The sequence below is a fragment of the Varanus komodoensis genome, unplaced genomic scaffold (genome assembly GCF_004798865.1).
Source record: "Varanus komodoensis strain SLA01 unplaced genomic scaffold, ASM479886v1 scaffold16, whole genome shotgun sequence".
NCBI lineage: Eukaryota > Metazoa > Chordata > Lepidosauria > Squamata > Varanidae > Varanus > Varanus komodoensis.
Window position 1 is genome coordinate 15,561,604 of NW_025335468.1, and position 24,920 is coordinate 15,586,523.

Here is a 24,920-nt window from a genome sequence, read left to right on the forward strand (position 1 = left end):
TTTCTTCTGCTGCTGCTGCTGCTGCTTCTTATAACTCTATATACTAGCAGATAGCAGGTGCAGCTGGCAAATAAAGAGCCTGATTTTTTTTTATTTGGTTAGGCAGTGGATTCTTGTACTACAATTGCCACACTTACTTTTAATGCCAATAGTGGCCTTTTCCTTGTCTTTGAAGTATTCAGTCGAAGTATACTATGACACTTGAATAGTTCAAACTTTTGGGGGTATCACCTTTATATTCGGCTTTATATCATTTATATATTATTCAAAAAAGGAAAGGTTTCAAGCCAGTGTTGATATATATGTAGATACATGAATTTAGTCTCTATCAAATGTTCTGTGGCAGACTTCTGCTACAGAGAATAATTTCTATGGCTGATTGCTACCACAGATGTCATTAAATGTTAATTATCTGAATTATTTTGAAACTCAAAATCCAACCTCTTTCATTATGGTAACAGTAGTATTCTGTTAATATACAGGGCAAGTTCATGAATAACAAGGAACAAAGAAAAATAATACATAATACCAATCAGGTTCCTTGATGCTCCTGCTAGTACATGTACAAAACAAAACAGTATTTAAATATCAGTAATTATGTCCAATATAATATATATAAATGGACACATAATTGAATATACATCCTATTGAAAACAGTGGACTGTGAATAAATACCATCTACATTTGGATGATACCATTCTCTAACCTAGGAATTTCTAAAGGAGACTACTGTGAAATAATTGAATAAGAATGAACAAGAAGACTGGATTAAAATGCAGCGGAAGCCTTCTGTAACATAGCCATGTAACTGAATAAAACTTTAGCTATTAAGTACAGAGACTACTCTAAGTATCATTATTCATTACATTTCTACACTGCTCATAGCCAAAACTCTCTGGGCAGTTCACAACATTATGTCACCCAACCAGATTTCAACCAGGCCTGATTGTGCTTAACTTTCAAGATTAAGCAGGATCAAGCACTTCAGGCTATATGGAAGTCCTACTATCCTACTGATGTAGTAGGACTTAGTCATGACTAACTTTAGTTTCATTGATTTTAATGGGTCTACTCTAAGTAGGATGTATATAGGTTTTACCATTTGATTCTATTTTTTGGGTCTAACTTCAGACAATAGTTTTGTCTGATCACAAGCACTAATTTACTTAGCAGTGCCAAGTAAATTATGTCTATGCTAGTATGAACTGTCAGTGTATTTATTTTGCATATGATTTAAATTCTAATTGACTTGCCATAGACTGTACATTTTACATTTTGTATTGCTATTCCTCCTCACATTTTATAGTTCACCCATACGTGTATATACCTGATCTTAGAATAATGCTTCATATACTCAATGAAGTAGACTCAAATATATAAAAGAATGTGACATAATATATTCTGTTTCTTAAGGAAGTCTAAGACTCTTTGCAGCATTACAACACCAAGTATGTCTTGTAATCCAGCATGCAGTTATGAACAGTTATGAAACCTACTGAAATCAAGAGGGCTGAAACCCATCCTATACAATCCTGCAGTTATGTACAGTTCTTAATATTAAAACCAGCTAAACAAAACTTCAAAACCAATATATGGAAAATAGACATACCCTTAATTGAGATTTTTCTCCAAATATGTAGAGGGCAGCTTGGCGCTTCAGAAGCTGGTTTTGAAAATATGCACTACTGCTGGTATAAGAAGGTGAACCATCTTTTCCTGCTAATCTTGCTCCAACATCAAGGAATGGCATTTGGGTGCTGATAAACCGACTGCTAGAACGAAGACTTGCCCATACACCTTCATAAAGATTAAAAATGCAACAACATTTTTCATGGAATTGGATGATTTTGTAAATCTCCAGTAAAGCATGCATATAGAAATATACTTGGAAATAAAAATACTTGCTTCTGAATTGGAATATTTACGGATCTGTCATATTTAATGTGTCTTGGGAAAAGAATCACCCTGCTCTAATTCATAACCAAGATCAATCAAGGTGTACAGAATGAGATAATAGTCAAACCACTTCATATTTAAAACTTTATACAGTAACCTTCCTTCACATCTAGCACAGCTCTCAGGTTGGAATAGCCATGCTGCCCCCTCACTGTAAACCAGCATATTGAGGGCCTTCTAAGTGGGATGTCTAACCGTACAGTGACAGTGGGAAGAAGAAGCTGCTCTTTCTAGGGTTGGCCCACATTTTACTGCTGTGGTATGGCTGCCATCAGAAAACCACGTCACATATTAATTAATTAATTAATTAAAAACTATTCTACCCTGTCTCCCACTAGTGTCTTGGGAAGGCTTACAATACAATGAGTAGAATAAAAACAAAACACCACAGCATCTGACAACCGAAATACTAAAACCCCAGTTAAAATCAATTAAACATTAAAATGAAGGGAAATAAACAGGGTTTTGCCTGATGCTGAAAAAAATATAATGTTGGCACCAGGTGAACCTCTCTGGGGAGTGTATTTCATAGTCAGGGCACCACCACAGAGAAGGCCATCCTCCGGGTAGTCACCCTCCTAATCGTAGTTGGGCTCTATGTTACAATAGCAACACAAGCAAGCACCCCATCGCTTGGGTCATGTGGTTACTTCTCATGTTTACAGAAAGAAACTACTGCCATTAAAGTTAGCATATGATTTCAAGGCATTCCACTCAGTGCTATGTTTGCATAAAGACTGGCTGCTAACCTGTAACTGTAGTCCTCTGTGTGGTTTTCTGTGCATGTACACATATGGGCTTTGCACCTGCAGAGAGCCTTGTTCAGGAAGCTAGCAATGAGGATTTTTTAAAAATCAGGACTCCCTCCTCCAGCATTCATTGTACATGTCTGGCTTTCTCAGTTCCAATGAGACTGACTGGGAACTCAGAAAAAAGGAGGGAGTGCCTATGTATCGGGTCAAGTTACCTAGGCATTAATATTACCTGATGCTGGTAACATAATGTCCCCCTGATATGGGATTTAAAATCCAATAATCTACATCAACATGGGGATGCAAGGTGGGGTTATTGAATGCACAGATGACCACTCAAAGAACTACAATTACAAGAAAGCAACTGGTCTTCCTTTGTTGTGGTCTCTGTGCATCATGTGTTTTGGCGGTTAACAAGCTGACTTACTGGTGGTGGGTATAATCATATTAGAATCATTGAAAGAATCACATGGCCCAAAGAGCAATGTGTTTTGCATGTACATCCAAGTGGCAATGACAAATGAAGGTTAAAGGCGCAGACCAAGTTGCTGCACTGCAGGCTTCTGAGAGACACACTCCCTTTGCAGCCACAAACCCCATTGCAGAATTTTCTCATAGGGGTTCTGCATGGGAGAGACCTGCTAACTTGCATGCCAACTGGATGGTCTGAACAATCCAAGATGGCCTCCAATAACAAAGAAACATGAGGTGAATGATGAAATGATTCAGATCTGGAATGGTAGTGACCTAGCATTTTTCTGTATTTGGCAGGAAAGAAAACAGGAGCACTACGTCCTGGCTTAAGTGAAAAGCAGAGACCACGTTAGGCAGAAAGTCCGCATCAGAGTGTAGAACAACCTTCTCTTTGGGAAGGATGGATCAACAAGATATGATTGCTACTAAGAAGGCTACCTTTCAAGGAAGGGGATGGAAGTTGGGCTCAGCCATTGTTCTGAAAGGTTTCTTGGTAAGAGCATGCAGGACAACAGAAGGCTCCATTGGGATATCAGAACCCATGCCAAAGCAGCAACATTATTGATGCTGTGATACAGCAGTGGATGAGAAAAAACTGAGGAAACTTCTATAGGCTGGGATGGCAGAGAGATAAACATGTAACAAGGATAATTTTAAACTTTTACTGAATAAAAACAACAAAGAAAATGAAGAACATAGTCTACTGAACAACTGGTGTGACTGCTCTGTTGAGAGGACACACATTCCTTGAAAACCTTCCTCTTCCTTTTATAGGACAGATTCATGGCTGCCTTCCCAGCAGTAGTGAGGTTTTCTTGCAGTTCCAGCAGGAGGGGGAATCATCTCACTCTAAGTAGTTCCTTCAAGCTGTCAACTTGGTGTGGCAAATGTGACTCTGACATCGTTAAAGGAGATCCACCTGGGAGATGAAGGAAACAACCCCCTTAGCAGGTGAAGGAGCTGCATCAATCATGGTTGTCTCATGGGAAAATCAGGATCCGATGGTGCCGTCCAGGTGAAGTTTCAATATTACTTATATCATTAAGGGGAATGGGGAAAAATGCAGAAGAGTGTCTTGTTCCAGGTTAGGAGGAAGGCATTTCCAGTGATCCTCCTTATCCCCACTCTTGATATATTTTTTTTTGTTTCTCATGGTGGCAATTGACTATCATCCACCTGCAGAAAAGCAGTCATTTCCTCATGGAGTTCGATGGGATATCTGAAAGGACTGACTCAGTGTGTCCACCAGTGAGTTGTCTGCACCAGCTATATGAATTACCATCAGTGTTATTTCATGCAAAAGGTAGCAATGCAGATTTTGGAGAGTCAGAACATTAACTTGAATGTGTTTCAACCTACTTGTTTAAGTAATGGTTCACTATGGTGGTGCTGGTTGCAACCTGCACATATCACTTCCACAGGCCAGGATTGAATGCTTGCAGCACTTTGTGTACTGCTACTGATGTGGTGGGACAGTGGGTGGCACAGTGGTTTAAACTGCTGAGCTGCTGGGCTGGTTGATTGAAAGGCTGACAGTTCGAATCTGCAGATGGGGTGAGCTCCCATGCTTTGTCCCAGTTCCTGCCAACCTTGCAGTTCGAAAGTGTATAAATGCAAGTAGATAAATAGGTACCACTTCGATGGGAAGGTAACAGCGTTCCGTGCACCTTGGTGTTTAATCATGCTGGCCACATGACCACAGAAACTGCAGACAAATGCTGGCTCCCTTGGCTAGGAATCGGAGATGAGCATTGCCCCCTAGAGTCAGACATGACTGGACTTTAATATCATGGGGAAACCTTTACCTTTATTGATGTGGTAGGAGCCTTTATGGGTATATTAAGAACCCTGAATGGTCAGCTTGTGACAATGTACCCCCAAACTGTCATCAATGTTGGTAGGAAAGGTTGTTTTTTCAATAAACGGACAAGGACAATCCACCACTGCAGCATTTTTGCAATGGGTTCTGGTATGAGACAGTAGGTATGGTGGTTGTTGGCCAAGATAGGCAATGCTTGAATAGATAATTTTGTAGAGGGAGAATATGGAATCTTGCACACAGAACTACTGGAATTACAGCTGCCATTAGCTCTAGAAGCTGGTATATAGAGAACACTTGAAATGGATAATGACTGCACAATTTGTCTGCCACAGTGGGAAACAATCTCTGAGAAGGAATCAAAGTTGATTTATTCTCATTCACAAAAAGGCCTAGGTTCTGAAGGAAGCTACAAGTAGTGTCAAGAGACCACTGGAGTTCATACCTGGAAGGGGCTACTAGTACCTAATAATCTATGAATAGGTATATCTGAATGCCACAAAGATGAAGGTGGGTGCAAACCATGGCAATACATTTGGTAAAGACCTTTGGGGCCATAGCCAGGCCAAATGGCAAGAACTGAACTGGTAAGTCACCGAACTGACAATAAAGCAGACACAGCACTGGTTCTCTGATGCCACCACAATATATCTTCCAATTCCACTGCCACAAACCAATCCGTTTTTTCAGGAGAAGCTACCTAAATAGTTGTTAGGATTCTCATACAGAACTTCTTGGGTGTTAAGAAAAAAAAATCATGTCATGGTATTGCATGCAGCAGGCAATGTCAAAAGCAAGTGAGAAAAGGTTGATGTGGCCTTGTGAGATGTCCTTCTGAGAAAGTTGTGAAAACAAAGCTGACAGAGGTGGCCACTGGTACCATGATGAGGTTGAGGAATATCTTGGGTGGTCATAAGTAATCCCACTGATCCTGATGAGGTTGCCTTGTGTCCCTATAATAAGAATGGTGAGGGACGAGAGACCAATCAGATTGTCTGTCCTAATCTCAATGTGGCAAGTAAGAACAATGTCAACACACGGAGCCTTGTAGTTAACTCTCCTGTGGTCGAGCACCCAACAGTATTTACTCTTGGGAATCTTCCTTATATTGAACTGTCATATACAGGTGAGTCTTGGAGTATAGGCAGCTCTCAGACCTGAGGAAGAATGGGGTCTTGTCCTCCAAAGCTAAACAGACAGCATGAGTACAACACCCTTGGAATTGGAGAATCCAAGAGTGTAGGTGGGGGTACCTACCTTAAGAGCACTGATGGTATGGTAGATGAGAGTGAGTCAGTCAACTTTCTTTTTTCCTGTGCAAGTTGGAGCTCTTGGAGCTTTGCACCTTTTTGGCCCATGTTTTTGACTGTTGAAACCATAAAAGAGCAGCCAGGAGTTGGAAGGTTAGTTCAAGCCAGAACTGGAGCCAGAAGAAAAGGAACAGCTGGCTTTGATACCAACAGCCCTTTGTCAGTTGAAGATGTAGGAGCAAAGAATACACTTCCAAGATACACTTCCAGAAGACAGCTTTAAGTTGATCCAACCAGTTGTTAATTGCTTGTTTTGTGAACATCTGACAAGAGGAACAGGTCTTTGCTAACCATCTCTTTCCAAAACAGATCAGCTACAAGGAATGGCTGTCAGCTGGTACAAATTTGTATCCACAGTGGGTACACTTTTGGAAGGGTGCTTTTAAGGTCATATGGCCCTAGGAGCCTCTAGCTAACAGCAACTGAGGATCATAAGAGAGGCAGCAAAAATACTAAAGCAAGCAAAAAAAAGTGGAATAACAGAAAAAGAACGAAGAAAAAAAAAAAAGATCAGTCTGTAAGGATGATGGGAGCTTCTCCAAGGCAATCACAATGGTAATCAAAGAAAAACTGAGGGAGAAGGTGGGATATGTGCAATGAAGGGTGTTTGTTGTTGTTAGTCGCAAAGTCATGCCTGACCCATTGTGACCCCATGGACAACATTCCTCCAGGCCTTCCTCACAGGAATAGTGTATGTGAGGACAAAGCCTATATGCATGATGCACAGAGACCACAATGAAGACGTTACAGCAACAATGTGGAGCTTGGTCACAGTGGCTGCCAAACCACAGATAATCCATGAACCAGGCTACAACTGAGTGTTCCCTCCTTCAGCCTTTGTGGCCTTATAAGCTTACATGTGAAGCAAGAGACTTCTACTCTCTAGCTTCTATCTCTCTTTGAAACCTGCAACCTGATATAGACCAAGCTTGCAAGATTTCCGATGGAGGCTATTGGCTTACATTTGTTCTCAAATTAATCATTCATCTGTTTGAGTGTTCCTGGCCAAATGATATTCATTTCAGATTACTGTCTTTTAAAACAATTCAGTCAAGTTAGTTTACTCAGCATGACAGGGACATTTCTGCTGGTATACCATAGTCAGGTTCCTCTCTTTACATGTGAGCACTCTGGTCACAGCAAACAAAACTGATTTCTTAGGAAATTGAAGTTGCGATAAAGCAGGATTTATGGAACATGTAATCTGGAAACATGTTTATAATATTACTAGCAACACAAATATTTAATAATTTGCCATCCAAACCTCACAGCTCTCATTGACAAAATAAATATGCTATTACTTTCTGTAAAATAGAAACTAAAGGAAGTTCAGAAGAAAGTATTCCCTGCCCACTTGTTGCCACTGACAAAGCAGGATGTGATTATAGTTTGCACCACATAAAAAGCAATGATCACTGCAAGTTTAAAAGCACATGCAGACTATAACACTTACCAGTGATGGGTTACAGTGATTAAAAGGTATATAGGTATCAACTTGTCACTCTTCTCCCCTAAGTCACTTGTCTTAATGGAAAACGTTTTTTTCCTTTTTAACAAAAGTGGCATTCATCTTATTTCCTGTGCTAATTCGGAGATTCCTACTACTTCTCCCAGCACTAGTAACAATAATGTCAACAAGAATGCTCACTCCTTAAGTAACAATATTTCTTTATTATTCAGCTATTGAACAATAACATTTGGATGATTTGATTTTTCATTATATGCTTTTTGCATTGATTCTGAGTATGCTTATAATCCAGGAATCATTTCACTTTATAATGTTGCATGATATTCACATAGCAACTAAATTGTGTGCTTTAGCAAGTTAACATGGTTTCTTTAATGTATACTGATATGCACAGTCATGGAGATGGCAGAATGTACTATTAGTGCAAGAAATACAGTACCTTGATAGACTCTTCCTGATTTGGAATTTGAATGTGTGAAACATTTATCTCTGTACCCAAGCACTGGCAGAGAGCAGTAAGGACAGTAGGAAAAGGAGGAGCAATGGAATGCACATTGCAATGAGACAGTCACAGCAATTTGAACAGGAGAGAAGAAAAAGGTTACTTGTACATTTCTATTCATTTGAGTAAAATAAAACTACTTATATTTTTAATATCTAGTGCCAAGGAACCACACAAATTTTGCAAATAGAGCTAAAGGAAAACAAAACTACTGCATTAAATTATTTACTAAATAGAAAATGTTTATGGTCACTGCAGTAATTGCAGCCATGCAAAACAGCCAAAATGATGCACTACTGTATTATACCAAATGGAATCTCCCCCCGCCCCCAATATATAAGATTTGTTAGTTAACAATGTTCAGCACAATTCATCTGTATTATTTATTTGATTGGCAGAAGCATAACATGAACAAAACCTTACCTACATAGATGTACATATCTAAAGCACCATGCCAAGCACAAGTCATTTACAGTCAATTTATTAGCATGCATGGTTTTGTTTTTGGGCACTCCTGTCAAGCGGGACTCATGCACTGTGATTGGGAAGGGAAGATCTAGTCTCATGTAATTAAACTATTTAAGCCATTTGGGATAATGAGATGTAATTTTAAATAGAAAATCACAGTAACAGTGACTCCTGCAATTTATTTGTATTTCATTGTAAGCATTTTAGCTTTGATTCCATTGTTTTTCTACAGAGATAACAAGTAATTTGAGACCAACAGGTGACCATTATTACTGTGGAAATATTCTATTCCAACAACAGTATCACTTAATAAATATTTGGATGGCTGGGGTATAAGCTGGATGCCAAACATTGCTTCATATACCTGATTAGGTACCATACGATACTTGAGCCAAATAAAAAGGGTAATTAGAAGCAGAAGTCTCTACTTCACGTAATATGTTCGCATGCCTGCAAAATGAAACTATTTGGTCAAATTGCTGAAAAATGTCATAAATTATGGAATCTGGCATATTTGCCAGTATACCACATTTGGGGGAATTCTAATCATCCCTTGGGGAAACACATTCTAGACTCCAAAATTATGGAGAGAGGAGTTATGAAAAGGAAACAGGTATTGTTTGCCAAAGAGACTGAACCTAGAAGGGGATTCTGTTCCAATGACTATGGTAAAAGAATGTAAAAGTAAGAAATGTGCACCATAAACAGTGTAAAGAGCTGTCATTACTTTTGTTGTTGCTGAATGGCTGAAATGCAAGCAACTGCAACTGATATTAGATCAGAACATTAGCATGTTTATATAATCTGTATGACATAAGCTAATTACCATGAACATTAAAATATCCTTCCAGATTGTAATAGTATAATTTTTTGACTTTGTGGTAAAACTAATGTTTCCTTTATATTGAATATAATAAAATATGGTCAGAGGAGGTATGTTTTGTTTCTAAATACAAGAGTAAGAAATAAGTGCTCGGTCCTTAAGGTTAAGAACACTCTTCATGAAAATGTAAGCTATCCCCTGGAACATGGAAAACCAAAAATGGCACTATAACTATGTGGGTTCCAAATTGTATCCCATACTCTGTTCATATGAATTATACTGCAGCTGTTAACTCAGAGGTAGAACACAGTTGTAGAATAGTCTGTGGTACACACTGCACTATAATGTTCTGCGACAGAAGAGGAAAAGGAATGAGTTCAATTCTATCCTATTATGCTCCATTCAGGGCACTATTTCATCTGCTCTGGTTGACATGTTATATGACAACGCATGGAGATCTCCCATCTGGGAATTACTTCTGTTAGCAGGGAATGGAGGCATGTGCCCAACAGATCTCTGTTGCGTATCCTGAATATGCGTGCAGCTCAGGCACTCTCCTATTGCTTGCAGTAACTGCATAGTCTCACATTATCCCTATAAAGTGAAGATATTATTGCAGCAAAATGGCTTCCAAAAGATGGTGCAAAACCACTCTCAGCTGGGGCACTGCCTACAGGAAATGCCAGGACAAATGGCTTGGATTCTTCCCATTACAGCACAGGACTTCCCTATTATATACCCTATTTACATTGTCCCCTAAATTCAATAAAGTCAGTAATAAGTCTTGCTAGTAATTGGTGTAATCATCCCATCACTCATTCTTAACTCAGTTCAATTACTACGGTTGTGTTACAGCCTATTCTTAACTGATAGCCACACTGTAGTCAACAGACTAACCTGTTCTAAATTGAGAACTTTGACTAAACTGACATGTGAAGTAAGCAATTAGACTTGCTACCACCTTCATAATTCAGCACCTTCCAAAAGTTTTACTGGTATACAACCTAACAGCAAGTATTAAAAATTCTACTATTCCCACGAATATGGCTTTACTCTATTTTAAAATTTATTTTCTATTAGTTTTTAACCTCTTAGTTGATAGAACATGATTTCCAAATGTAAACAATGTAACAACATGGATAAGAAGTCCACAGGTAAGTCAGAATCTGTATTGGCTATGTTACCAGCAAAAGAAGAGGCAGTTTATGTTGGTGTTCAGAGAGTGGTGGTTTAAAAATAATTTGAGTTTGCTATTGTTTCTTAATATTTCTATAGTAGAACAGACATTCCTATTTGAATACAAAAGGCTTATTTACACATTATCTTCATGATAAACAAAGTAACACAAATCTCTGTCATGATTCATATTTGCAGCTCGGAGAAGAACAACCAGCAAGAGTGGTCTAAATCCCTGTAGCCTGAGTGGCTACATCTATTCTGTAGAGAAAACACTGGCCATGAGTTGTCCACATTGCACCCATTGGGTTGTGTGCATATATGTGCATGATCCTACCTTGTTACGTGTATCAGTGCTGTCACTGTTATCAGCACTAATCAATAGTTGGGTTTCTCTATCTGAAAGGCAGTCTGGATTCAGGCCTTCCACCCACAATTTTATAGGTGGCACTTGCCATCTATTAAACTGGGAATGGCTGCAGTCCAGCAAACAGAATTGTGTGCATGGCCCTTAGTGTTGGCTTCAAGAATCCAGCACAAGAATCATGCACATACCCATTAATATGCACTAGTTCTATTCCAGCAAGGATATGCCCGTTCCTACATGTAGGTCAAGCAAAGCTTTTAAATGCTGATGGCAGACTAGTTGGCATCCATGTAGTATAGAATGATAAACTGAAGCATAATAAAAGAGCAACACCTCAAATGTTATCCTGGATTTTTCCATATTACATCCGCATGAAGGCTTTGAACTAGTCTTACTAACCTCCTCGGGTAAAGCTATTGGATAGATTTACATCCAAATGTCCTGGCACTACCTGCTTAAACACAGTGGACATTCTTGAAGCCCTCCTTTCAGTGCCTAAAGTCAGTCAAAAAGAATGGAGAGATTAAAAGTACAATTATCATTCAAGCTGACATTACCTAGATGTTACCCTGATCTCAGTACCCTGATGTTATCTTTTATGAGTCACCTTCTAACTGCTGTCAGTTTTCCATATTTAAGAGACATTACAGATAATTAGAAATTACGTGTATACATTTGCAGCACCACAGAATGTTAGGCATGGCTAACACAATCAAAGTATTTAACAACAAATGAAGCAAAGCATGCACAATTGGGTGATGGTGTTATGTTACGAGAAAAGCCAGAATTTAGGTATACTTGATTTCACCAGTTGATTAAGCCAAATGGACATACTTGGCAAGTTGCATGCTCCTGTGTCTAAGACAGCAGCTTTACCTTGTATGAACCCTATCAGGTTTCATCACATGATAACTGAAATAGAATATTAATGCATTTCTTAATGGCTTCATCCAGACCTACCCTCCAAAAAGCATATTACATTTAACCTTTTAGCTTAAAAATGTGCTTGTAAGAAAAATGATAAGCAATCTCTTTTGCATAAATCTCTAATAATAAAATAAATGCATTGCATATATTTGCACCGATATGGAACAAAATTTCATTAGATAGTAATTTTGCTTAAGTTTGAGTTATTTTTAACCATGAAAAATGTATTTGCAGAAACCAAGAGAGAGGTTAGCTTCCTAAATAATGAACAGCTAAGACAAGAGCATGCTGAGAGAATACAGAAATCAAAATCAGTAAAGAATCAGAGTAATCCAAGAAGTTTGCGGTAACATTTGAATAAATGAATAATGTTACCTGGAGACAAAGCAATTGATGGCCTGACAGTAAGGGTATTACTTCCATTCATTTTGCAATGGACAGAAATTGCATTCAGTAAGGCTTGAAGGTATTTTTCTTGTTCTATGCTGCTTGATGATTCTAGTGATGTTGGGGCTATAAAACAAATGCAGGAAATGGATTATACTCATCCTTTACACAACACCAGTTCACTTTATTGAAGTGAAAACGGCACCCAATGTATATGCTTATTTAGATAGCAGAATCCCACTCCTAGGATTCAGGTCATATAAAAATGTTGAGGAGGAAGAGGATACATATATGAAAAATAAAAAGCAACAAAAATGGATTTTTTCCCACTCTACTCAACAGGAAGTACAAAGTCTGTCGGTGTCCATGAGCGAAACTACAATGAGACAATTTCACAAGTGGTTTCAGATAACTCCCCTGACTCCAGTGAGAACATCTCTATAACCACTGGTAACAGAATTGCCTGTAAGGGCTTCTCTACATGAGGCATTTATTGTGTGCTTGTGATCTCTCTCATGGAAGTTTGCAGAGCTGCCTCTTCCAGGGTCTCTCCCTAGTTTTCCAGCCATTTCTGCAGCTTTATTTGGAGTGAGTAAAGCCTGCAATTTTCCTAGATGTTATTATTTTTCACTATAGAAGCCAGGTGCAGTCTTGCAATTCTGCTCCATAGCACAGCACCACCTTGTGCTGTGCGAGGAAACATACAGGAACATATAGAAAAGAAGCAGGAGGAAAACCTGCAGGAGGAAAAAAAAATCTTGGGTAAAAGGATGATTTTCCTCCCACAAAGAAAATGGAAGAAGCCATCTTGGTAAAATGCTGGGTTATACCTCATGTAGAGAAACCCTAAAAGTTTGTTATGGCTAAGGATTTACCCTTCCCATCAATTCTAATTTACTTGATGGATGAATAGACAATGTCTGTCCTATCATATAATTTAAGTATATAAGCATAACTTTTCTCATATCAGTAAGGATAGCTTATCTTATAACTATATGAGTATGACCTTGTTTGTAGGTTGCAACCATTGGGCCGCAATTAACCATGCTGCTTCCCACCTGTGTGTTGCTTCTGCTTTCTTAAACAACTAAGGAACACCCAATTTTTGGATTGTTATCATTATATTTGAACCTTGAAATTTTGGGTTGTTTAAGGATTGAACTCTTTAATTCAAACTCTCAACAACCCAATAGCAAACTATGGAATAATTCTGAGTCGTGTAGCCCTAAACAGTTTACAGTTACTGAATTCAGATGTAATAGTAACAATGGGGTTACATGAAGGCAAAAGCAGGCAAGCAAATAACAACAAGCCCCCATATGTTTACAAACAACTTACATTTTGTCAACCAAGGGTTGTTTGATCTTATGAACCAGGTCTTGTGAACATGGGTGTAAAATTAAATAACAAGGAATTTGGCAATTGCCAATTATGGTTCTCAAGTGCACAGGAAGCAAGTTTCATCTTCTTTAACATGAACTCCTCTGTGCGCATGCATGCAGGTGTGCGTGTGTGCATGGGTGTGCATGCACAATATGGCTGCCTCCTCTTTTAGTACATTTCTTATTGCATTTCTACTGTTATCCTCTACTTTTTGCTATTTTTGCACAATCTATTTCCTTTAGTCAGAAATCCCTCTTCAACTCAGTCTTCTTCGTTCATCTTTCTACTAAAAAGAAACATTTATAACATTATTTCCTCATTTCTCCTCCTCCATTTAGAAATGTTCCAACTTCCCCTTTTTCTCCTCCTCATTACTTAAAAAAATCTCTAAGAGGTTCTCATGGAAGCAGGATTGAAATTGATCTAGGTCATAGTACCAAACTCTGTTTCCATTTTAGGCCTTGAGGTCCAGATGATCTGAAAGAACTATAAGAATGACTGCAAGTGTATGTGGTGTTCCTTTCTCTTACTACTGAGTAGTCATAACCCATAAGAACTAAGAGTTATGACCCTTGGGGAAGCAACAAAGGATAAGGAAGAAAACAGGAGGGAGACCAGGTATGCACCAGCAAAACCAGTGGTTTTCACTGGTGTATTTAACATTTCCTCTGCATCCACGGTTGACTCCTAAAAAATCTGGCTAGCTCATGTATGCACCCACATACCCCACATTATGACAATGTTGGTGGAACATCACAATGTATCATAGATTAGTGTATTAAGAGAAATTCCTGAAAACAGAAATCCTTACCAAAGACCAAACAATGTATAAACAAAAGGGAGCTTAGATATGCCCAAGGAAGGGAGATGTACATTAGATTTTTTTTCTTTTTTCATCCAGCCAGCAATGAAAATGGGATAGTCTCTATTTGCACATAGTTCTGTTTATGTAATCACTGAATGTTGGACTCTGCACAATGTGTTTTTAGTACTGGTTGTTTATGATTGGGGTGAGGCCAAAATAGTACTTCTGCTGCTGTGTTTTATGTTTTTAAACTGTTCAATTGAAAAGAAAGAAAAATCTATCAAGAGATGCTTTGCAGGTTATTTGCAAGTCTTTGAGGGAATCAATTTATTGTGTAGATATACTTTATGTACAAACTCACAAAAATAGTATGTCATTCATAGGATTACACTAAAGTATTTAGGCCATGAAAATCTATCCTCATTGTGAACTCTTGAGTGATTCATTGCTTATGTAACTGGTACATAACTATGAGTTACTTTATCCAATGTCCTTTTCAGAAATTCCATAGGGCAAGTTGTTCAGACAGGCCAGCAAGACTAATCTTTACCAGAGAAACACAGAATAAACCCTGCTTCCCTTCCTTTCTTAGTAAAATTAACTGAGGTATATCTACATTTTGGCTCTGTGCCTCCCAGAGGATCTTTGCACCTTGGGGGAATGTTGGAAAAGGATTCCAGTGAATATGAAACATTGTGTATGCTTCTTGTTAGAGTGATATTGTGGATCTTCATGAGGCATATGCATAATGTCAGGATGACACTGTGAAATGGCAAGCATAGGCCACCATAAAGAAGCCTGATGTGCATTTGAACTCCACTGCTTTTTTCTTTGACATATTAATAAGAACCTGGAGTCCTGGTTTGGACGACGCAACACCCCATCCTTGTTTGTTATTATAGAAGCATTGTCATGTCATATAAACTGGTGTCGGTTCACCCCTTCAGTGCTTATGTGTTGTTCTAAGGTTGTTGCCACACATGGTGAGTTGCTATGTCATCAGAATCTACAGGTGAGATTCTGTAGGTGAGCCCGGCCAGCCAGCAAGTAACTAGGTAAGAGAAGCAAAAGTCCTTTGCTACTCTTGGCAAGCAACTGCCAGGTGAGCACAGCTGATAGCAGCCTCCAAACTCCTGAAGCAGCACTTAGGGGCTTCTGTCAGACATGGCAGCAAAGAGCAGCCATCCTTGCCAGTGACTCAAGAGCTTGTCTTTAAAGCCCCCAGCAAGGATGGCTGAGATTCAATCCTCCCTGATGAGGAGGACTTGGCTCAGTCCTGGGTACTTTGCAAAACCCAAAATCTACTGTGGCTTGTGGTCGGGATGGGTTGTTATGTCATGTGAGCATTTGCCATATCAGTTAGTGAAGGCAGATCAGCTCCAGTATTCCTCTTACAGTTGCTGGTTACTGTCGTGAAAGGGTTGTATAAACATTCAATTCTCCACAGAGCAATAAAACTAAAGTCTTTTAATGTTAATTGTCTACAAGATTTACGATACTATAGATAAGTTCCTTAATAGCGGTCCCTGTAGAGCAGATGTCAGTCCTATAATGGCTTCTCTTTCTGAGCCCACGTGGGATCATTCTCCCAAGTCATGCCTTTCCTCTCTCTTACACTGTCTGCTTTGTATTTGTTCAAATCTGCGTAAAAGACGTCTGTTTTCAGCTTTTGAGAAATCTATGACACCTATAGTGTCTTCTGTTTCTGGCTCGGGGAGATCAGCGTCAGGAGGGGAGGAGGCAGTTTGCTCTGCTCTTTCTCATGACTCGCTGTCTCTGATAAAGGTCCAGGCGTTTGCTCAATGAGCTGGGGCTCAGGGGAAGACACAATAGCTGGTTCAGCTGCTCCCGCATTGGGTTGTGGGGGCGACTCTTGGGTGCAGGGTGCTAAGTGCAGGTCTCCTCGTGAGTCACTGTTTCTGTCGGGGCTTCATGCATGACAGTTACTACATTTTATTTTATTTTATTTTTTATTTTATTTATTTAAAACATTTCTATGCCACCACATCACAACAAAGTCTCGAGGCGGCTCACAACACATAAATAAATACAGAAGTAATAAAATAAATAAGTACTAAATTATACAATAAATAACACATGGAGGAACAGGACATATAAGTAGTTCATCCCATGGCATTTGAAAGTATAAACCAATTTTCTCCAGCATTTCACAGAAAAGGGGAGAAATGCCAATAAGAGCATTTCTGTTTATTGTTTAATTTCCATAACTATGATATTTAAACCAATATTAAAAACAGATAGTATAACATTATAATGAAACATCTTCCCACTAAAATATCCTGCAGAGGAAACAAACACCCACCTGAAGTTTGTGTGTTTTGAGATTTGAAAAGGCCAACAACTCCTTTGCCATGGAAGCCACCAGCTCGAAGCAGGAGTGTACTGGTTTTTGCATTTTTCCAGCAGACCACTGGCAAACGATTGTGTCTATAACAGCGAGCTACCCTCTGCAAGCTGCTGTCTTGTACACACTGAGGTACCACTAGTAGCCCTGGATAGCTATATCAATGAGAAAACGGAAAATAATTAAATGCCCCATGCAAGTAACCTGCTACAAGAAAAAGTGGGTGTGACCTAAGGGAATGTCACTTCTGTATTCCAAATATTGCACCAAGTTAAAAATTGTGTAAATGTAAAACCTCTGGGATATTTGAGGACTTGTTAACAGCTTTGCTCTGTGTGTGTCACTTTTGCCTGCCAACAAGTGCTAAAATTAATGGCAGCCGAGAGACATCAGCAGTGCCAGCATCTTGGGTAATGGGCCCTGCCTATGTAGGACTAGCATCTGCCTAGTCTGACAATACTTTCCAGATTGGGGTAATTTCCTCTGAGACCTGCCATCGCCCAGAGATGCAGAAGAGCAGTGGCATCTGGAACAATTGAAATTTGCTGGGAAACTTGTATACACCACACCCTTATCACTCTTGCTTATGTTGTCATTTTTTCTGTGCACTGTAGGCAACCTTGAACATTTAAGTTAATTGGTGGGTATAAATACTCCAAACTGATTTGTCAGTCAGTTTGCCTAGCTTGAATTTCTTAGCTTAGCACCAGTTCTACCCATAATTTCATCTTAATTTGCAACTGTCTTTCATGAATCAGCAGAAGGGATTCATTATAACGTCAAAGCAGAGTATTTGAAAATCCTTCACAATTTAATCCATCTTAGTGTTAAAATGAATAACACTGCTGATTCAGTAACTTTGGACCATTTTAGATTAATTCTTTTGATTTCCACCATTTAAACAGTACTATTACTCGTCACTGAAGAAAGCAAAGACATCATCCACAAGCATTCTCTCCTGTGGGAGGCTCATCAGATCCTTTCAAGAGCGGTTAGAACTTTTCTACTCTACCTAGCTTGTGAATTGTTTTAATGGTTTTTTAAAAGGATCGCTTACTGCTCCTATACATGCCACTGTTTCATCATGCTGTTTTATATTTGATGTAAGCCACTCTGAAGATTGAATTTCAAAAAACAGTACAGCAGAACTCCTGTATCTACTGGTTCAGTTACTGCATTTTCACTTGAATACAGCTGGTCTCAGTCCAAAAGAGAAACTATAAAGTGCCAAAGAGAAGTTGTAAAGTGTTCCTTTAAGTGAAAATTCTTGATTTAATAGGGAGAAAAAGTATGTTGAGGTTGACAGGATGTATGGCAAGAACAATCTTCTAACCAGAAAATTGTGAAAAAAAGAAATGCATATGTACAGTATATAGTACATATAATGTTTTCTATTATCTGTGGTTTCAGGCATCCTCTGGAGGTTTGGAACCTATGCCCATGGATACAGGGGTCCTGCTGTATATTGAATAGAAAAAAACAACAACCAATAATAATAACAACAACAACAACAACAACTCTTTATTACTTTGTTCTTTTATCTACTGTTCATTTTAAATTACATGAATGTTACTTAAATATCCTGTAGAATAATAATTTTCTTTTTTATTTTTGAACAAATTATACAAAACACATATGATAAAAACAAAACTCATAATCTATACAAATGTAAAACAATACAATAGCAAATTATCATAATCATAATCATCATTAACAACACAATAACAACAGTGCTGCCTTCCATCAGGACGAACAGATATTCATCCAGGTAGCTGCACTCCCACCTCCCTTCCAAAATTGCACTGAGTCTTGTAATGGTACACAACCCTTTCCCCTTACTAAAACATAGTCAATAAATGGTCTCCATTTACTTACTTACTTACTCACTCACTCATTGATGCATTCATTCATTCATTTGCTTTTATATCCTGTCCACTACTGAGGTCTTGAGATGGTCTTACAATAAACAGGGTGGAGCACAGCATCCAAATTAATTGCTATACAATAAAACCCCACATTAAAATCACACTCAAACCTTAAAACACTGGGAAAATAAAAAGGTTTTCACCTGGCACCGAAAGGAATAAAGTGTTGGTACCAGGCGAACCTCTCTGGGGAACTGCATGTGTTCCATAACTGGTGTTCCATAACCGGGTGCTACTGCAGAGAAGGTCCTTCTCTGGGTAGCCACCCTCTGAATCTCCTTCAAGGAGGGCTCCTGAAGAAGGACCTCCAAACCAGATCTTAAGGGGTGGGCAGGCATATAGGAAAGGAAGCACTGTTTCAGATATCCAGGTCCTAAGTCAGGTCACAATATCTTCAAGATTATTTTTACTTATCAAGCCTTTGAAGTGAAAGAGAAAATGTGGATTGGTAGAATAGCAGCATTTAAATGAAGATTTTACCTAAGATCAACTTCTTGTTTTTTAATGTTTGAATAGAGAAAGATTTGAAAGAATGGCAAAATATGATTGATACATTTTGCAAAAAAAGGCAAGGATTAATAAAGATGGTATAAATCCCCCCAACAAAGGGGGATTAGGTATTCCTAATGTGAAGCTTTATTATACAGTAAATCAAGTGAGGAATATACTGGATATCATACTACAGTCCAGTAAGATAATACGGGGCAAACTAGAATTTCATTATGTTGAGGGATCCTTATCAAATATTTTCTTTCAACAGGATAATAAAATTATTATTAAAAAGATAGGAAACCCTTTTTTAAAGACTGTGGTCCAAATTTGGAATAAATATATAGACATATTTCTGCCATCAATTTTGCTATTATATCAAATTACAGAATTAAAAGATTTTCTAGAAAATGTGAGTGGTAGTTTGGGGGAAATATTGAAGAACCAACAAAATATTAATTTGAAGGGCTGGATTAGAGAAAGCAAATAGTAAAAGAAAAAGAAAAAATATAAAGGAAATACTAGGAGAAGGAAATTTAACTTGGTATAATATACTTAATTTAGATCAATGGACTAAAGATTGGCTGAAGAAAAATGGTAAATGTAGAGAATACACTAAATTTGAAGGTATGATTGTACAGAAAGAAAAACAAGATAATATGTGGATGAGAGGAATGACAAGTAAAATTTATAATATACAAGGAGAAATGGGGAACAATACAATCCTCTTTATAGATTCTTGGGAAATAGATTTAAGAAGAGATATTAGTAACGAAGAATGGAGGAACATGTGAGATAAGAGAATTTTAAAATGTATATCAATACAAATTAAAGAAAATATCTACAAATTAGTGTCAAAATGGTATCTAATACTGGTAAAATTGAATTACATGAATAATAAATATTCCAATATATGTTGGAGATGTAATTGGGAAATAGGTACATATTTCCATATGTGCTGGGAGTGTTAATATAAGTTTTGGGAAATAATTTTCATAGAAATTATTAAAAATATTGAATCTAAATATTGAAGAAGACCCTGGATTAGTGTTATTGCTGTTACTTAGACAACAAAGGGGACAAAATATTAAAGAATTGACAAATTTGGTAACAGCAGCTAGATTAATGATAGCAAGAAAGTGGAAAGTAAAATGCGACTATCAAGTAAATGAATGGTATTAAAGAAGTCTGGCTATTTACATTAAGCTAACTTGCAATATTTAGTTGAAAAAAGGCTTAATGATAATTTTCTCCTAGGACATTACATGATTGTTATTTCCTTCACTTACCATTTTATAATTCAGGGGTGGCCAAACTGAGGCTTGCGAGCTGCATGCAGTTCTTTGAGTTTATTTTGCGGCTGGTGGCTTGCCCACTTGCGGCTCTTGAACATCTCCCAAGCCACTCACAGCCACTGCCCGCAGGCGCCCACTTGCGGCTCTTGAATATCTGAAATTTACTGTATGTGGCTTTTCTGCTGAGCAAACCTGCCCACCCCTGTTATAACTGGATGATACACAAATGTGTCTGGCCTTACTGGCCAAGTCAGATACTGTGGCTGACAAATTTCTGTTTTTCTCCCTTTGTCCCTGTTGGCTTGCCTGCTGGTGGAAAGACACTTGGGCAACCTCTGCCCAGTAAGAGCAAGGAAGCCCCCACAAACATTTCCTGATCCAGGGCAGCAAAGGTATTGCAGGGGGTGGGAGCGGGCAGGTCTGATGATTTGGCATTGGGTGTCTCAGCCATGTAGAACTGCCAAAAGGCCCCAGCCGTCTTCCCAGACTTAGAACTGGAGAGTGGGTAGGTTCAATACAGAGCTGCCATGACAATTTCCACCCAGCACTGCCACTTCTAAAGGAAAATAAAGGCTTTTTATTGTTTTTTGTGTTCTCCAGGGGATGGTACCACATTCTCCATGGCAAGGGGAAATGTGGAAGACTGTAAATACTTTTCTACTATTCCAGTGTCTACTATTCTATGTCTACTATTTTCAGTGTGATTCCTGTCATATTAGTCAGTGGTACAGTTAGGTAATTTTAAATTCTGGATTTTAGGCTTTATATGCTCCCACATCTTTTGGTTGGTAATGTTTGGGGATCTGCTGGCTTATTCTGCTAAGTGGAATATAAGTTTTCTGCCCTGATATTAGATCAGATGGCACACAACTGTTCATATGAGAGCTATCAGATTATTACTACAGCAACAGAAAGAAACAGCATGGTACATTTCATATTTTCCCTAGACTGACTGTTTATAGACACTTACTTTTTATGAGCAAAAATGTTTAGAAGCTGTGAATGAACACACTAAACACTGCCAGTTCTTTGGCTCTGACAAGTAACCAACTCTGGGTTGCATCAAGCTCTGAAATTATAGTATGCAAACCACTGGTTATGTAATTTATTTTTAAAAATATGGAATGTTAACAAAGTAAAGTATTGCCTTTGTTTCTCCCAGAAAGAGAAAATATTTTAGACACTTCCAAGGTTAAAATAGGGTGAATTTGAATGAGGTTTCTAATGCTACTTACAGAAAAAATATGTAAAATTCTGAAAAACCTAGATATTAGAAATATACAATATGATCTTGTATATTAAATCTAGGGAAAAGGTAAGTGAATCTTTTATAAAAGCATGTAAAGTTCCCAAGATGGCAAAATTCACTTGATGCTTTTCCTCCAAGGTATTAGCAGACATTGGAGCAGTTGTGCCACATATATGAAATTATACAAGTAACTATTATACCTGCCAAAGAGTATTTAGAAATACTAAGTTATAAACATTCTTATTTGATTTGAATGAAATAATGGATAGGAAAGAGGATGCTGAAGAAAAATGGGAATGAGAGAAAGATGCTGATGAGGCTGAAGTAGATGAAAAGCTGGATGCAACTCACACTCTTCCATCCCTCCAACACTCAGGCTGACCTGCTGTTTATGCCACAGGAAGCTCTGGAGGAAAAATATTCACACCAGACTTTGGGACAAAAGGATCTATGTGCTAGTAGGAATGAGTATTTTCAACTTGCCCTCTGATTCTTCAGACTTGAGTGTATAATTTTCCAAAAATGGTCATTGTTAGGCCAAAATTACACAGGGTTAAACTGAGGAAAGTGCTTCAACACAGTTGTATTTGCTTCACAGAGGTGAAGTTATGTGGGATGCACTCAGTATACTAATACTACCAGGGTTCATACAGATTAAGTGCTAGAAGAATGATGGTCACACAAACATCATCCAGGTTTTAAAATAACAGAAGAAAGAAAAATAGCAGGTGAAGGTCACACACCTGCCAGCAAAGTGTGAAAAGGAGTAAATGTTCTTCACCAAAGCAAAGAAGAGATAGGATTTTGACTTTAAAGTATTCCAATGAGGCATCTGAATGTGCTATAGACACTTGAAGTAAACTTGATGGGGAAAATGGTATATGAAATAGAATGGTGGCAATTAAGAGTATGGGAGGAGAAATGGTTAAGGGAATGAACACAAGACAGAACGAAATGGCAAGGAAAGCTTAAGGAAAATCCATGGGATGAAAATGCTCAAAGAAGAAAAGAAAAATATTTTACATTACTGCTACAATGCACACAGCCCCCTAAATATAGCAGTGAATAATGATAAAAAACTAGTGATATAGACAGGTTTATAATCTGGCTGGAAGGCAAAAGCCCTGGACTACAGTGGCCAAATCAGGCATTAGGGCAGCATGGCTAAGGATGACAGAAACCTCATGGGAGTAACATATCAGGCTCCCGAGCCTTAAATTATGTCCTACTCAGTTAATGACTGACCAAATTTTGCTGGCACCTCTAAACTATCTGCCTTAAGGCTATGTTGGGTTTGAAGACTTATGGCAGGGAGATTCTGGATCTCTAGAGGGCCACTTGCAGGACAACAGAAAAGCTCTGTCAGTTTCATGAAAATGGTAGTATTGTGCTGATTGACGATGGCCCTGCTCAACTCTTGGTACCAGACCATTACTTGCATATTTCAATTTGTATATGTGAATGCAATTCTTTAAGTACAGTCGGCAACTTGTAGTTCTCCGTATGTTTTGGTCTACAACCCCAGTTAGCCTTCAGCATTTATTAGGTTGGCTAGGGCTGATGGGAATTGTAATCTGAAATATCTGGAGGCCTACAAGTTGCCCATCCCTGCTTTAACTTAACCGACTGCACAATTATGCTGTTCCCTGGTAGGCAACTATACATATGTTCTACCACTTCATGCACTGGTAACATTTCATGTAAGCAATATTTTCTCATTAAAAAACAGCAATAATATTTGCAATGTATATTGTGGGTGGAATTGTGACAACTAAGTTGGCTCACCTTCTGCAAAGAGAATACATCCTGTTCAAGGCAGTTATTCGAAAGTACTCTGTTTTTGAGCGAGAACAGCTGTTACTGATGGTGCCCAACCCCAAACGTTGATAGTCTCTGAAACAAGCTCTTTCTACTAGCTGCTCCATTGTTGATTTTTCTGATGCCTTCAAAGTACCACTAGCATGCATTTCACTCTCATCTGAAACTAAAATGGCATTACTTTACTAGCTTAATAGTTAGAAACTTTACAAGTGAGGCAAATGCATAGAAAAGCGTAGTACAGCAATTTTATTTAGCGTGTGTCCAGAAAAATAAACCCTCGAAAGTGTATTTTACCTGATACATCATCATCCTCATTCCACCCAGGACGATTGATCCTTTCTTCCACGATGGTTCCTGTTTTCTTTTTTAACAAGTATTGTCGCCCAATTGTCATTTTTCCTGCACGTTTTGCTCCTTTTACAATTGTTTTTGAAAGAGCACTAAAATTCAGCAAAGAACAAAAATATCTGTAGCCATTCTGTGGTCAAAAGATAAAAATTGGACACTGTCCTCCCCAAGGAGCTTCTGCTCTAAGATCCTCTGAAATGAGCGCCACATGTACAAAAGCATAGGTGTAGTCCCATGAGTTCCAGAACCATTAGTGTAGGACAGATTTTATTGTGTAAGCCCATAATCTTTATGTTTCATAAATAGCCCACATGCATGTATTTAAGCATATTTTCACAATGCATTTCCCTCTTCAACCGAGAGAGAGAGAGAGAGAGAGAGAGGGAGAGAGGCGGAGGCAAGGCAACTAGGAAATGTAAAGGATTACAAAGAATCTTGCCTTCATGATAAGCATTAATGTCACATTTTATTAATGATTACAGTTTTCACATATACTGCAGTTTCTCCCTTCTTAAGCGGTGCTATATGCCCAAGTTTATAGAAAGTGAAATACCCTTGCATTGGAGAGTCCTTAGAACATTCAAAATGTAATAAATAAATAAAAAGGGACTTATTTACCGAAAAGAAGTGTTCTTTTCCTTTTGCTTTGGTAAGATTATCTGAGGTGCAGTTTGACCAGCTGCAAAAGCGAAAGTGCTAAAGATGGACTGGGGGTAGCGAAACTTCATTAGCTGTTTCTTAAATATCTCTACAACTTCAGGGCTCACTTCTTCATCAAAAGCTACCTTAATTAGCTACATATAAAAGATGC

General features: G+C 38.3%; 1 protein-coding gene across 9 annotated transcripts in view; it reads right to left on the reverse strand.

The window, feature by feature from the left end:
* The window catches only part of SBF2 (SET binding factor 2), a 317,965-nt gene that overhangs the window by 31,083 nt on the left and 261,962 nt on the right, over positions 1–24,920 (reverse strand). For 3 of the 9 annotated variants that reach the window (XM_044425687.1, XM_044425685.1, XM_044425693.1), the window contains 8 exons: positions 24,728–24,903; positions 24,056–24,201; positions 23,726–23,924; positions 16,941–17,137; positions 12,418–12,555; positions 11,515–11,610; positions 8,219–8,281; positions 1,610–1,797 (listed from right to left, as the gene is read on the reverse strand). In XM_044425687.1, the coding sequence (XP_044281622.1) occupies positions 1,610–1,797; positions 8,219–8,281; positions 11,515–11,610; positions 12,418–12,555; positions 16,941–17,137; positions 23,726–23,924; positions 24,056–24,201; positions 24,728–24,903 (1,203 nt within the window). The remainder of the gene's footprint in view (positions 1–1,609; positions 1,798–8,218; positions 8,282–11,514; positions 11,611–12,417; positions 12,556–16,940; positions 17,138–23,725; positions 23,925–24,055; positions 24,202–24,727; positions 24,904–24,920) is intronic. The other 6 variants (XM_044425691.1, XM_044425689.1, XM_044425694.1 and 3 more) reach the window with 4 other exon arrangements.